The 14,568-nt window shown below is 42.5% G+C and overlaps 1 protein-coding gene and 1 long non-coding RNA gene across 4 annotated transcripts in view; one reads left to right on the forward strand and one right to left on the reverse strand.

Moving 5' to 3' along the window:
* The window catches only part of onecut3a (one cut homeobox 3a), a 20,181-nt gene extending 10,989 nt beyond the window's left edge, over positions 1–9,192 (reverse strand). For both annotated transcript variants that reach the window (XR_007479943.1, XM_049716556.1), the window contains exon 1: positions 7,820–9,192. Coding sequence is in view for 1 of the 2 variants with exons in the window: in XM_049716556.1 (XP_049572513.1) it covers positions 7,820–8,873 (1,054 nt within the window). In the remaining variant the exon portion in view is untranslated. The remainder of the gene's footprint in view (positions 1–7,819) is intronic.
* The window catches only part of LOC125965747 (uncharacterized), a 31,496-nt gene that overhangs the window by 4,040 nt on the left and 12,888 nt on the right, over positions 1–14,568 (forward strand). For both annotated transcript variants that reach the window (XR_007479945.2, XR_007479944.2), the window contains exons 3-4: positions 3,650–3,819; positions 10,465–10,584. This is a non-coding gene — a long non-coding RNA (uncharacterized lncRNA). The remainder of the gene's footprint in view (positions 1–3,649; positions 3,820–10,464; positions 10,585–14,568) is intronic.

Raw genomic sequence — 14,568 nt, forward strand, 5'->3', positions numbered from 1 at the left:
GTATCATCTGAGTAAAACGTGGGCCTCGTTGTTTCCCAAAACAGTTTTACACAACACGCAGTTTTCCCAACGCGCGTGCATGCATGCATGCATGCGCGTGCGTGTGCAAGAGAGAGCGAGTGTGTGTGTGTGTGTGACAGACAGGCTGCGGGCCAAAAAGGCGGGCCAAGAAAAATCCTTGCAGCTCAATAGCGGCCGCGTGTAATGAGTGCGAATTGGCGTTAATGCACTGATAACGGGACACAATTTGTTGCTTGGCCCTCCTGCAAGGCATTACTCGTCCAACTTCTCCACTATAAGGTTGCCAGAATATTAGAAACAGCTCTCAGGTGTCTGTGTGTGTGTTGGGGGGGGGTCTTTGCCGTTCTGTACTTTCTACTTTATTAGCAGCCCTGTGGTGCATGCGCTAATGAGCGGTGCAATCGGCGCTCAAGTAATTAAATGCACTCGAGCGTGTTGAGGTAGACTCATTTTTAAGATGCGTGATGATTATGATTATTACCGCCACTTTAATTGCACATCTTGCGGGCATTCGTTTCCAACTCTCGTCTTATGTGAGATTAAACATTGATTTCGTCCACTTCATTTCTTAAAGCTGCGATCCGTGATGTAGCGCGCCTCACATTGCACGTAAATTCAGATTTTCAACAAAATTAACGATAACAGAAGCTGTGGTTCAAAGTTCTTCAATAAATTCAAGATTTGCCAATAATATATAATTACTGTAAATGTGCCGAGCAGAGTTTGCACCGAATGCGTCCAATATATTATTTTTAAATGTGAACCAATCATATTAGTTTTAAAGAAATTTATATTCCGTTTATTAAATGGAATAAATGTAGAATTGCAAGGAAACTATGAATTAGAAATCTGTACAGCGCTCAATTGTTCCCGTGGTTGCATTTTCTATTTATATTAAAATAACAAAACACACACACAAAGGTCTTCTAAATTAAAATTTACACCAAAATCCGTCTCATTTTAAAATATACAATATGTAGAGAATTTTTTTAATTAACGATAAAGATCGATCATATTTGTCTTCAAAACGCGAGCACACGCAGTGAATGATTCCAATAAATAAATCGATAATCATAAAGCAGACGGGCAAATGAAAAGCAAAAACACTGGTTACTAAGTTATTATATTTTAATAATATGTAATTCCGAGTGTGTTAGCACGGAAATCGATTCATATCAATTGATTTCACACTCATTTTACTCCCTTTGTTACTTGTGTGTGCGCGCGCGCGTGAGTGCGTGTCTAAGCGTGTCATTTTATTTGTGGAAAAAGCTTGTAAATGCATGGACATAATAAATTGTGTATGTAGACTCCAAACTGCCAAATTTAAATTTTATTTTAAGGACTGGTAGAATGGCTTTTTTTTTAAAAATATAAGCATTGTAAATATGAATTATTCATTTGTACCGGAAATGATTGCCCCATGTGTTTTTAAATTCTAAAGAGAATATGTGACGTGTAAACGTGCTGATTTTACGCACACGCACTCACACTAACGTTAAATCTTCTATGGAGATTTCCACAGTTAATACCAGATTAAATTGCCTTTTCGAAGGCTGGCACTGCTCAATTTGGATTGGATCCTCTTGTTCTATTAAGCAAGCCATTATCGGCCCTTTAATAACCGATGGCCTGTCAGTGTGCCAGATAAGCAGACAACATACACCGGCAACAACATAGGCACATTTAACGGCATCTGCTTGATTAAGTATTAAATAAATAGACAAATAAATAAATAAATATTTCACACTGATAATAAAAATGTGTCTTGATTTATGACGAGCTGTTTCTAATATTTGGATTGCTTTTTTGACAATCTTGCAGCGTCACACCTCTCCCACCACAATAATAAACACATTTAATATTAATACCTATATTAATATTTGTATATATGTTTGACAATAATCTATATCATCTGTATAATACGTCACGCTAAATTAGCTCTTGCGCCAGATTTCCATCATTTTTTGCGCGCAACCACAAAACTCTACACCTCCGCGCAAATATTTTATATTCTCACATGATTCTCATATATTTAGACACTGATGATTTCAGCGCTATCGCACTATTGCACAACAGAACCACCATTGCACAGTTTAATTGACCCCCACCCCACTTACCTTTTTCCCGCATGCACGCGCGCTCTTTGGACTAATGCTGATTGTGCGCCGTGAGTCAAAAGGCACGATTTGTTTTTAACACACCACACATGCGCCACAAGGACGAATAACCAGATTGAATTATGGTTATCTCTTCTCCTTTGTGTATATTTGCCTGGGAAATAAGTGCGTGTGCGCGTGTGCGAGCATTAACCCTTTTGATGCTATCCGGGTGCATTCAGTCGACTCTGGCAGCAATTTGATTTAAAGGTCATTCTCTCCTATCGATCCGCTTCGGCGAGGGGGGAGGGGACGGGAGGGGGGGGCGTAGGAATTGATCATGTGAAATAAAAGAGACGGTATGGGAGACTGTACAGAGTCCAGACCTCCTCCGTTGCATTTGTAATTGTACGTGCACGCGCGGCGTCGGCGGCTGGCCAAGCCCCAAGTGTAAATTGGAGCGAACACGTGGGAGAGAGTGCATGGGACTGGCTGCACACCAATTTGACTTTCTATTAGAATCGTATTAGTTTTGAATAATACGTACGACCCCAGAAGAGCAGCGTGGGATGCATAACGAACAAGTAGTTAAATGCTGCTGGACCTTTTAATAAATAAAGATTGCAATTTTCTTTGGCGTCACTTCCTGACACCGGTGCGTTATGAATGGCCGGCGTGGGTAATGTAGAAATGGTGGCTGCGTGCGTGATATGGGTGGGTGTAAGGAGAGGGGGGGGCTGCGTGGCTCGGCTCCAGGGATGGAAAGCAGAGGTCGGGGAATGGAAATCGATACATATTCAGGGCTGGCCACATCGGCCTTCTAACTAACAATGTGTGGCCACAAGAGCCACTCGCAAGCTTGCTCGTTTCCGCGCCGAGGGAGCACAGGAAGCCCACGCGTGCACGTCCGGTTTGCCTTGTATACATTTAATTAGATTGACGATTTCAAAAGTCCGACTATACAGCGCACATTCAGTCCTGAACACTTTATAAAATTTTGAAGCATAGAGCAAATTTTAAAATTATAGGTATTTTTAATGTACTTAAAATTTAATATGTATTCCATAATGTGGTGTAAAGGAAATTTGATTAATTGCCTTTACTGACCATTATTGCAAATTTTCTTTTTAATTATAAGCATCTTAACACAAAAAATCAAAACGCATATCTGACGTTATGTTAAATGTCTTTTGACAGCAAACCAGTTGAGAATGAATCGAGTGCATCTCTTCTGAATTGATCGACCATAATGGTATCAAATTGCTCGTGTGGGACAGGAAAAACAAAATGTCAACAATAAAAGAAATCTATTTGCGCTGTACAGCCCAGTTATGAGTGCCTGTCTGACATCATGGCCACATGACGTATGGAGTGTTACCATTAAAAATAAATATAGTTGCATAGTAATATAGGATAAAGCAATAGTGTCAAGCTACATGTGTTGCTGCACCTTTTGTGGTGACAGTCAGGTAGTGTTTGGTTCAATATAAAATGTGCTTTTCTCTCTCTTTCTTTTTTTACTTTTCCAGTAGACGTCAAGTAGGAGTGGCAACAGCTTGAGGCAAGCACTCAGCCCCATATTGAACAATTGTTCATATCTGCCAAACTGCTCCTTGTCATTAAGTTCGCTGCCTCCATCCACCGTGAGAAACTGAAATTCAAGACCAAAAATCAGACAAGCTGGAATCTCAAAGAACCCGTAAGTCCATGTACCACCACTCATATCTTCACAATTAAACATGGAATGCTACATAACAAATAGCATAGCTTATGTTAGCTCTTTTCGCTAACAAATAGGATGAACCTGGATCAATAGTGCGACAGTAATCAATTCCGCTAGGGGCAATTCGACAATCACAAGTTTAAGGGTGCTTCAACACCCCACAAAATTGACAATTGACTGAATTCTCAGCTAAAAGAAGCATAAAGTAAAAGGATCCAGAGCCGATGGTGGACACTTAAATTGTTTGTATGTAAAGTTAGTGTGCCAAAGGTGATTCAGTTTGTTAGGAACCCAGCTTTATCGCGCAACCTGTGCTGGCTAATCGGAAACCCAAGTGATCAGAACCAGATATAAAAACCATTTATATTGTTCCACCAGTTTTTAAAAGAAAGCTCTCTCTGTAATTTGGAGTCCACATCCATCGGTGGCTTCCATCAGCAAGGTCATCACTTGTCTCGGGGGTTTGATCTGTGGTAAAACGAGCACCCCGGCTCTCCCACAAGAGGTTTCGAAAGGTTGTACACGAGACGTCTCTCTCGCTACTTACATCACACGTCGGCTTGCCGTGCGAGCGCTTAACGAACTATACGAGGATCCCAAACCGCAGCCGCGATGTTTACTCCCATGCCTCCCCACCACCACCATCAATTATTAAAGGGGAGCGATCGATCATCTCTCCAGCTTACATTCAGATGTATATATATATTTTTTTTATCAATCATATATATATATATTACACCTATCCAATTAGAACCTGTGTTTTGTAATGGCTACCAAAGAAAAATTGCTGATTGTTTATTTTGTGATCAGCTCAGTTTGGGTCTACTCGGATCCACGTTGTGATCGACACCATTGTGGATTGTGCTATTGATCCATGGCTGGGAGCTGTTGGATGAAATAATTGTGTTTAGGGCCTACAAGAATGCGATTAACCATGTGTTGAGGCAGTGGGAGTTCACCACCTTGAACTGTCCTCATATTGAAGGGCAACAACGAGGAGGGGTTTTGCTGTTGTGGACTGTTTCAGCACCACGGACAGCAGCTTTCGAATAGCTCGTAAAATCAAGTTCCTACACTGTAACGCTTTTAATAGATGACTGAAGTGCTGCTGGCGACTTTCAATTTAAATTGCGGCAGGCGTGTGCTGACTCCCGTAAGTGTGCCAGTGGTGTGTAGTCCATTGTATAGAGAAGCCTCATTCTCCTCCGAAATAATCCCCCCCACCCTCTCGCAACCTTTTTTTTTGTCCAGCGGGTCCTGACCTAAGCACCCCCGGAACGTGCCTGGGCCATTCATATGCAAATGTGCCAACTGTGCTTTTTGCAAAGGTTTATTGCCAAGAATGCGCGTAGGTAGAGTAGAGGAATTAAAATAATGCAACAGGGAAATGAAACAGAGGCAATCATACTCGTGTGTATGGAATCAATATGCACAAAGGCTGGAGACAGTTTTTTTTTTTTTTTAATGTGAATGGAAAAAGAGGGATAAATTATGTGCATTTAAGTTCAATGCGGACGCAGTCATTAAAATTGTGTGGTGGATCACATTTGATCCATACCATTTATGTTATAAAAAGTCTACACCCCCCCCCCCCCCCTGCTCAAATACCAGCTTTTATGATCATAATCAGAAAATAACACATTTTCCTCCAAATGGCATTTTGTGCTGTCACAAAACCTTCAAGCTTCGGCTAGAAAAAAAAACTGTCAAGAAAAGCCAACTAAAACATCTGAACTTGATTGATTGAATGATTTGTGGGTTATATGTGATTTCCCATTTAGGAAGTTGTTTATACATTTCTCAAACATCCCAAATCTAAAAAAAAAGGGATGCAATGACGGAACAAAATATACATTGTCCGCATTTATGGGTTACGTGTGGTTTTATTAGTTTTTAAAATTGCCCACCACTGATATACAACACCTCAGATGATTGTACGCAGCTACGATGCTTTCTTTAATGCAAACATCTTTTTAATGTAAATGACATTCCTGATATTTTCCCCAAGTTAGAGACTCATAAAAAGCCAATTTTAAAACAAACGCCGCATATAAAAGAAATGAAACACAGTGACAACACTAACAGAGAAATTGCCTTTTTTTTTATATATATATAAATAGCAGCTGTCTTTTTACTACAGCCCCCCTTCCTCATCCTTACCCCCCTCTTCACATCTCCTCTACACCCCTCTTATTCTCCTGCAGGGGAGAGACCAATGGGAGAGAGTGCTGAGGCGGGATAATTGATAGATGCACTGGCTATCCTTATCGATCAGACCCGTATTGATCCCACCAAATACATTGAGATAGAGTGTGGAATTCAACACAGATGCAAAAGACGAATTGTTTTCGGCGTTAAAGCCATCTTTAAACGGATCGTCCGTGCCGGCCGTGTCTTGTTTACAACAAAACTGGTATTTCATTGTAAATTTAATTTTTCATTTAAGATTTTTTTTTTTTTTTACTTTGGGGCGGGGAGGGGGGTCTGCATGAGAACTGAATTGGAGCCTCTGGGTGTTTGCCCCATTAGGCGTGAAGGGCACGCACAGTCCCCCTAAAACGGACTATATCAGTATTCATGTGTGTGTGTGTGTATGCATGTACAGACAGTGGCGTTTTCGCATTAGCTAAGCAGGGCAGCTTGCATTGATTTGTGCGACTGTGATGAATTTGGAATAGTAATTTGAAGTTATTGATTGATGTGGCCCAGCGAGCTTCACTTTCAGCATGGTGCCCCCCCCCTCTTCCCCATCCCACACATACACACACGGCTCACGCGTGCACCCGGGATAATGGTAATTTTAAATGCAATCACTAATATAATTCTCCCGTGTATTTGCATAAAGGCCATTTGTCATTTTGTCCCTCATTTGAGCGCCATTTTAGATCTCGGTTGTCCACAGTTAACGGATGCCTTTTGCACACACCTACCCCATTTTTTTTTTTTAAAGGTAATAGATTTACACACACCTCAGTACCAGCTTGTCTTCACCACCTCGACGGATATTGGCGGCCTTTATTCCGATACAGAGTGTTGAAGATATAAAAGCCCGCACAGCCCAATTAGCTTTAACTGCGGTGGCACTTAAAGAGACAATTGCGGGGTGGCGTTTAAATCTTTATTTACCAGAAACCTTAGCCGGAGAAAAAAAAAAAAAAAACGCGCCGAGGAACAATTTACATGCCAATTAAGTGCTTTTCAATAAGGCATCGACTGGAACTAAAATATGCCACTATAGCCTGCCTTAATTGAAGTGTTGCCTTGAAATACGGCGCACCAAAAAAAAAAAACAAGAGGAGCTGATTGACGTCTAACAGGCCTTTTACGGCAAAGAGGCGTCGATGAGAGCTTCTCAGCTCGAGTGTTTTTATTCAAGTCCTCTTCATCGACAAGAATGATGGTGATATCTTTTTTTTTCTCCACAAAAAATAAGAGTAGGGTTTTGAGGGGGGGGGGCTTAGTGCAAAACAGTTTGTCGTTTTTGAAGAGAATGCGCGCATCTGTTTTTGTCTGCCTTGATCCAGATCGATCATTTATCTGAGCGTCACTCTGAAAGGGGACGCCTGGACATGAAGTATTGATCCGAGGGAGGTCATGCACCCCCCCCCTCCCAGCCCCTCATATCTATCCTCATCTCTTCTAGGCCATCGTTGTTTGGGGAAAGCAATTTTTTTTTGTAATCAATCTTATTTAGCATTTAATGAATGTATTTGAGCAATATAGGTAATATAAATAAGTGCATAAAATGAATTCAGAATTGCGCGAACCACCTGATTACATCCGCCCGGTCTGTTTACAGCATCAATCAAACAGCAGGCCAACATTTAACTCCCCAACCAAGTTTGACTCGATAGCATCGACTAATAACTCGCCGTAATGTCTGTTTGAGCTGCCATCGACAGTCTCGCCACATTGACTCGCGATTGATCCGGTTGGGGAGCCGCCGCTGTTGAAGTGGGGCCGCTTCGTCACTCACCTGCAAGCCTCAGCGCCGACATCCGCTGGAATTCAGGCTCCTGGAGCCACTTCCACATCCTCCGGAAGGTCTCGCGACCTGACTTGAGTTTACTCCACGGTTTAGGGTTCCGCAGCAGGTCGGACAGGGTGCCCTGCGAGCGGCACAAGATCCTCTGGGCGAAGATGGCCTGCGGGATGCTGTAGCGTTTGAGCTCGGCCGTGATTCTCTGGGCCACCTCCTTGGTGTTGATCTCCTCCACCTGGCCGGAGCCGCCCCCCTGCGCGCCCCCCACCACCGTCTGCCGCTCCCGCTCTGACAGCATGGAGCCGTTGGCCTGAGAGTGCGGGTGGCTGTGGTGGTGGATGCCGTTGAGGGACGTCATCAGGCCGGCGCCGTGTCCGCCGAGCCCCCGCGCCAGGTGCTCCTCACCCCTGGACAGCATGGCGGCGTGGGAGTCGAACCCCCCTGCGGAGAGCATCTTGTCGTTGGAGAGGTGAGCTCCGGGGCCGTAGGCGCCGAGGGACTGCTGGGAGCCGTGCAAGGGTCCGAGGCCGTTGGAAAGCGGGGACAGCGACTGGCCCATGCCGGACATGTCCTTGGGGTAGTGGCCGTACAGGTTGCTCATGGAGGCGAGGCTGCGGTCGTCCCGCATGAGCGTAAAGCTGCCGCTCACGTTGCCCGCCGCCAGTCGCTGGTGCGCCGCGTGATGGTGGTGCGCGTGCGGGTGCGGGTGGTGGAACTTCTCTGACACGGTGGAGATGGGCGGCAGGTGCTGCAGCGGCGTCAGGGTGGTGTAGGTGCTGCTCAGGCTCATTCCGCCCGAGTCGCACGACATGCTCATGGCCGGGTGCAAAGGTCCGGACAGCGTGTGGTCGGTGCGGTAGTCGCCCGCGCCCTCCAGGATGGAGGCCATGCTGGACACCATGGCCGAGCGGCCGTGGGATGACACCAAGTTCCGGTGCGACGCCACCGACGACTGCCGCGCGTGGTGGGGGGAGTTCATGAGGTCCCCGCTTTGGTGGGAGTGAGCCACGCCGTGCAGGTTGCCAATGTTCTCCATTGTAAGCTCCATGTTTGGGGGAGGAAATAAAGAGGGGGGATCTTTAATTCCACCCCGCTCGGACGGACCGACGCACGCACACGCACGCACGCACAACACGCGCTCTCTCGCTCGTCTCACTCCTCTCCTCGCTCCTCTCCTTCCCTTGCCGATAAATTGTGAACGATTTCAAAGCCCAGCCATCGATTGCGGTTGCTTGTCTGCAGTCAATCCAGCATGGTCCTCTCTCTCCTAGTGACGCCAACCTCTGCTCGCTTTCTTCTTCTCTCACCTCGCTCTCTCTCTCGCTCTCTCTTTTTCTCTGTGTGGACGTTCACATCATCGGAGCCGGGCTGTGCGCATGTGCGCGCCCCCGTGGCGTATCCCTGAACGCGCGTAAACTCGGTAGGGGGATGGACTTGACGTCACGCAGTCGTCTCCGAATGGTCGGGTTGATATTGTGACTCGAAGATTGCATTAGGCAGCCACGTCCGTGATGATAAAAAAACAAAAAACAAAAGGGTAGAGACTCTTGAGCAACGTTTACTTTTAGGAGGATAACACGAGGACTCTTCGTTGTTGTTTTCTGATAAAATCCCGAGTGCCACGTGCTGTGCGGGTGAAAGGTTAAATATTAATAACGCCAGGCTACGTGGAGTTTTAAACATTCGATATTTATTTTTTGCAGCGCCTTTAATCACCAACACGACGCATCATTTATTCATGCTAAAACGTGAATATTGAATTTTCGAAATGCATGCGGGATGATTTGTGTGTACGGCGGCTTAATGCATCGCAGCGAATGCACAAAGCCTGACCTTTAACCACATAGTGTAAGCACAGCAAACACTCAACCACAATGAGATCCTCGCTTAAGGTGTCTCTGTGGCGGCAGCGATTAGTTCACCTCATTATATCACCACTATCACACTGCGATTACAGAAACCAACAAATATGCAATTTAAATGTTCCACGCCATCTGGACCAGTTCGGGATTAACTTTTAGTATGACAAATACAAACATTTTTAATACATCACAGCAGAAATGCTGATTATTAAGATTTCCACATTGTAAGTAGTTTTGTTGTGACTGACCAATCAGTGGGTGGGAAATGTATGACGTCATTGAGGGCCAGCGCGATGGCCTTGTAAAGACGGGTTTGAAAACGGTTTTTTTTTTCAAGAATCAGCTAAATTAGATTAAGTTACTGATTTCAAAGTCCTTGGGTGGATTGCATTGTCATGGCAACACATCTGATTGGACAAAATCATGTACTGAAAGCAATGCTGCTAAAATAAATGCAATAAAATTGATGGAATAGACTGCTGAAAATAAATTGATATTCTATTAAACAAATATGCCTTGACTTTGTCCTTCATTTAGGTTTATTGTGGAAAATATTAGTTTCTGCTAACCACCAATATCCCCTAACACCATAAAAACATACACTTAAAATATATCTTCAAATTCAGATTGTGGAATTCAAAATAAAACAAATAGTAGCAAATAAAGATATACTTAACTTCAGTGAGCATCCGCAGGATTGCGCAATTTTGCCTACAAAGGAAAAGAACAGCGCACATAATGGCAACTGTTAAATTCACTCTCCATTGTTTCCTACAGGGAGGAAAAAAGTTTGGAAACAACTTTGAAAGTCAACCAACAAAGTCAGAGAACTGATCGTGTTCCATGTCAGAGGTTCCCACCATGTATGAAAGTTGCTGGCGGCTGACGTCAATCCAGGTCAGTCATCCATCATTGTCAAAGCGTGTATAGATCAGGAGGTGCGTCGATATAACCCGATGCCTATTGCAAGGTGTGTGGATGCAGCAACACGTATGGGGATGGAGTGAATGGATTACACATGTGCGAGGTTGGAGATCACACTGAGTGAATTGAAGGAGCTCGAAATGTAGTGTAGTGCATTTGTTTTCCTCGGGAGAAACACACCTGCCAATATTGTCTCGTATGGTTTTCATGGAAGGACCATGGTAGATTTTGGTAAAATATCCATTTATTCCATTATCCATGGGTGAACGAAAGCCTATCTTAGCAGACTTTGGGCAAGCAACAAACAAGTGTCCATCCACCCCAAAGTTGGGTCAATTTGACCCAACTTCCCCGGGTCAGTCCAATTTTTAACCCAGCAGTTTTAAGTGTGTACACAAAACCTGCTGAGTCAAAAATAACAGAATTTCGGTCAAAAATTGAACTGACCTGATACTTGATGCAAAAACAAACACAAATTTGGTTCTTTTGATACAAAATAACAAAAGCTGGGTCAAATTAACCCACGTAGTGACTCATTTAGATTTTTTTAAAAATAAATTTGTTTTATTTTGACCCAGGAGTGGACTCTGATAAAGGTTTTTATATTGCCCACTAGCCATATGTTGCCCACCCTTACCTTACTACACCTTAAAATCAAAAGACTCTTAAATTGACTTATACTTTGTGTATGGAGAAGCTTGTTTATGTGCGTTTGGTGCCGGGCCATTATATACAAATGAGGGTTGCCTATATACATGCCGATGTTATGCAAAAATAATGAGGTCATTAGTGGTTAAAACTAAATAGCCCAAACAAAGCAATTGGCATCGCTAATCATGTGCGCCTCGCTTCAAATAATGTCTGAGGGTGTTTAGCAGCAGTGTAGGTCAAAGCCATCTGTAACCTGCAGAGGCGCTCCAAATGGGAGCATGCAGGGTGGGGGGGACATGTTGATGGCACCTTCTGGCTTGTGCCACCATCACCACCACCATCACCAGTAGAGAACAACAACAAGAGTGTCCGCTCGGGTTAATGTCCTTCTATTGATCCCGGCAAAGCACCGCTATCGAAAATGAATTACCGAGGCCCCGCGCAGCAGCGAATCCGTCATCTGTGCTCAGCCAGCCGGCCACAGCGCGCTCATTGCACGGCCGCGCGGTGCAACGTGATGGATGGAAACTCTCATTGCGAGCCCTTCTCATTTCGCCTAGTCTCAATATAAAGGAGAAATTAGACCGAGTGGAAAGTTTGCAACTTTCAAACCTAATGCAGTCTTCTTCTTTAGTCGTGTGTACGGAAGTCGAAACGCGACGTAGTCATAAAACTCCGCAAATACATGAGTAAATTTACGGGTATCGGAAGTATTTATGAAAAACACTCCTGGTCTATACATATAAAAGAGTCAAAAAAAAAAAAAAAAAAGACTCGCCCACCGTTCGTACCCTCAGAATATCGTAAGTCGAGACCGTAACGAGAACCCAATGTTTTTTTTGTCGCCAAAAGATATAGAAAATTTCTATAAATATTTACATTTTAAATGCATACTCAGTCTAGGATAAGTGCAGATAATGTTCAACTTTGATTCAAAACAACACAGAGAACGTCACGATGTATTAAATATTGAACGGAAATCCTTAAATCTTTTCGTTTATTTTTTAAAATTACACAAATGAATGTATTTTCATGATCCTTTATCTCCGAAATGTCACTTTTGTATTTACGCAGCTGTCATAAAGGCATTCATTTAACAAAAGGCTTATTATTGCGTTGTATAACTGCAATGAGCGGTTTCTAACATGTTGGTTAACTTTGGGAGAATCAATATATTTAAAAACACCGCAATAATACGTATAATTAAAAACAATTACAGTGCCAAGTTAATACATTTTCGGATCTTTACAAACACACGGAGTGGTCGGCTAGTTTGCGTGCTGCTTTTTTTTTTTAAAAAAAAAACCATTTTTTAACTTGGAGAAAGTTCCACATATACTGCAGACATGTCTACCGCGTTTTAATTTGTGTTTTTAGCTTCAAGCTGTTTGCCTCCTGCAGTCTTTTTTTTTTTTTGGGACCTGCGGGAGTATTTTGTTGTTATCTTAAAGCGCTGCTGTCGTTTGCTGATCACATAATCAATGATGAACCCTGCAGCAGCCTTTTTCGATCGATGCATTTCTGAAGGTTCGATAACGCTGTAAGATTATGCACTCTGGTCCAAATTTTAAAAAGTCACATTAGGTTATGCATTTGCATTAATTACTACATTCATATCTAAAACAAAATAAAGCGCATAAATAAACTATAGGATATTATAGCCAATGTTAATAGCTACGACATGAAGTGTATTTCAATTTCGGTTCTTTTCGCTTATTTTGGAGAAATATTTTTATTTTATTTTAGCAGTAGAGCTCCACTGTACATGCAGTCTATATAGTTCCTTGTCCATGTGGACACGCTAATCTTTTCATGGCTTCTTGAGAGACTGGTGCGGCTGATGCATCACGCCTAATGTATTCTAAAGTATATTTACTATTGGCAAAAGTTAAGTAGCAGTGTTTAGTCATGTGCCATTGATCACACGTCCTTGCAGACACACACAGCAGACACACACACACTGGCTTCTTGTTTGCTTGTACATGCATTCTAGTAAGTATATAAGGGATTTATTTCCTATATCATGTTCACGGATTTAGAAAAAGACATTTCAAAAAAACTGCCGTTATCTAAATTTTTTGCGCATACACTGAACGAGCTGCTGCTTGGACTTTGTCTTGTTGAGCAAACTTTTAGCATGCATGCAGTCCATAGGCCAAATCAATGCCCGCACGTTTGTCTGTTAAATCTTCTCTTTGCACGTGATTTATTTTATTTTTCCTACATTTATCAATTCATATTTTTTATTTATTTAAAGCAGTAAAAAGAGGCCTCGAATGCCTTTTGGAATTGAATGGCAGTGTTTGTGGAGCGTTTGGCCGCCATTTGTTAAGGAATTAGTGTTGTTGCCATAGATTATTATTTAGGCGCATTTGCATTTGAAAAGCGGAGCCCGGCAATAGAGGAGCGAGCTTGATCAATAGCCGCGGTGAAATATCGATCCATTTGCAGGCTGATCGATTGGTGCAGAGAATTGGGTTCGAGTCTTTTTTTAATGCTTCCGGTTAAATTATATATTAAAAATATATATTTATGTACATGCGGGGGAAATAGGCACGCGTGTGTATTTAAAAAAATACAATTTGTAGTGGCAAAAGGCCCGTTTTCTCCCAGTAAGGCTTTAATCAATACCTTGTTTTAGTCAACAGGATTCTTAAATCAGCATTCTTATATAAAGCATCATCACTCGAGTTACAAGAAAAAATATGTGCAATTGTGTAAATTTCTTATATAAATATAAAAAACAGGTATATTTTTTTAAATCCAGGCTACTAATTTTTAATTCTCTTATTGAAAATTTCATTTCCTTCTACGTACCTGATTTTTCAGTACGTGTTCATTTATTTTTCATGTATTTATGGCCAAAGCATAAAATAAAATATTTCTCGCACGTAACTATTTACCCCTCCCCCCTCCAAAAAAAAAAAAACTATTGAAAATAAAAAATACAATCTTTTTTAGCATAGTCCAAAGGTCACCCATTTGGGAGGCGTATATTTATATAGTCTATTATCTGCATGGTGACGGGCCGTTAGTGGAAGAAATAAACATCAGTCAGGTGTGTTCTTCAATCAGTTTGAGGCACTAATCACACACGCACGCGCGCGCGCACACACACAAACACACACACAAACACACACACAAACACACACACACACGTTCAATGCGTTATTGATCCGATTGCGGGTGGATTATGGAATGTTACACAAATTATTTTGATCAGTTTGTCTTTTCTTTCTAACACCTTAAACTCTGTCGACACTCGTATATTTATTCACAAGATCCAGTAATATCCACAACTTATGT

This window comes from Syngnathus scovelli, chromosome 10, assembly GCF_024217435.2.
Source record: "Syngnathus scovelli strain Florida chromosome 10, RoL_Ssco_1.2, whole genome shotgun sequence".
Taxonomy (NCBI): Eukaryota; Metazoa; Chordata; class Actinopteri; order Syngnathiformes; family Syngnathidae; genus Syngnathus; species Syngnathus scovelli.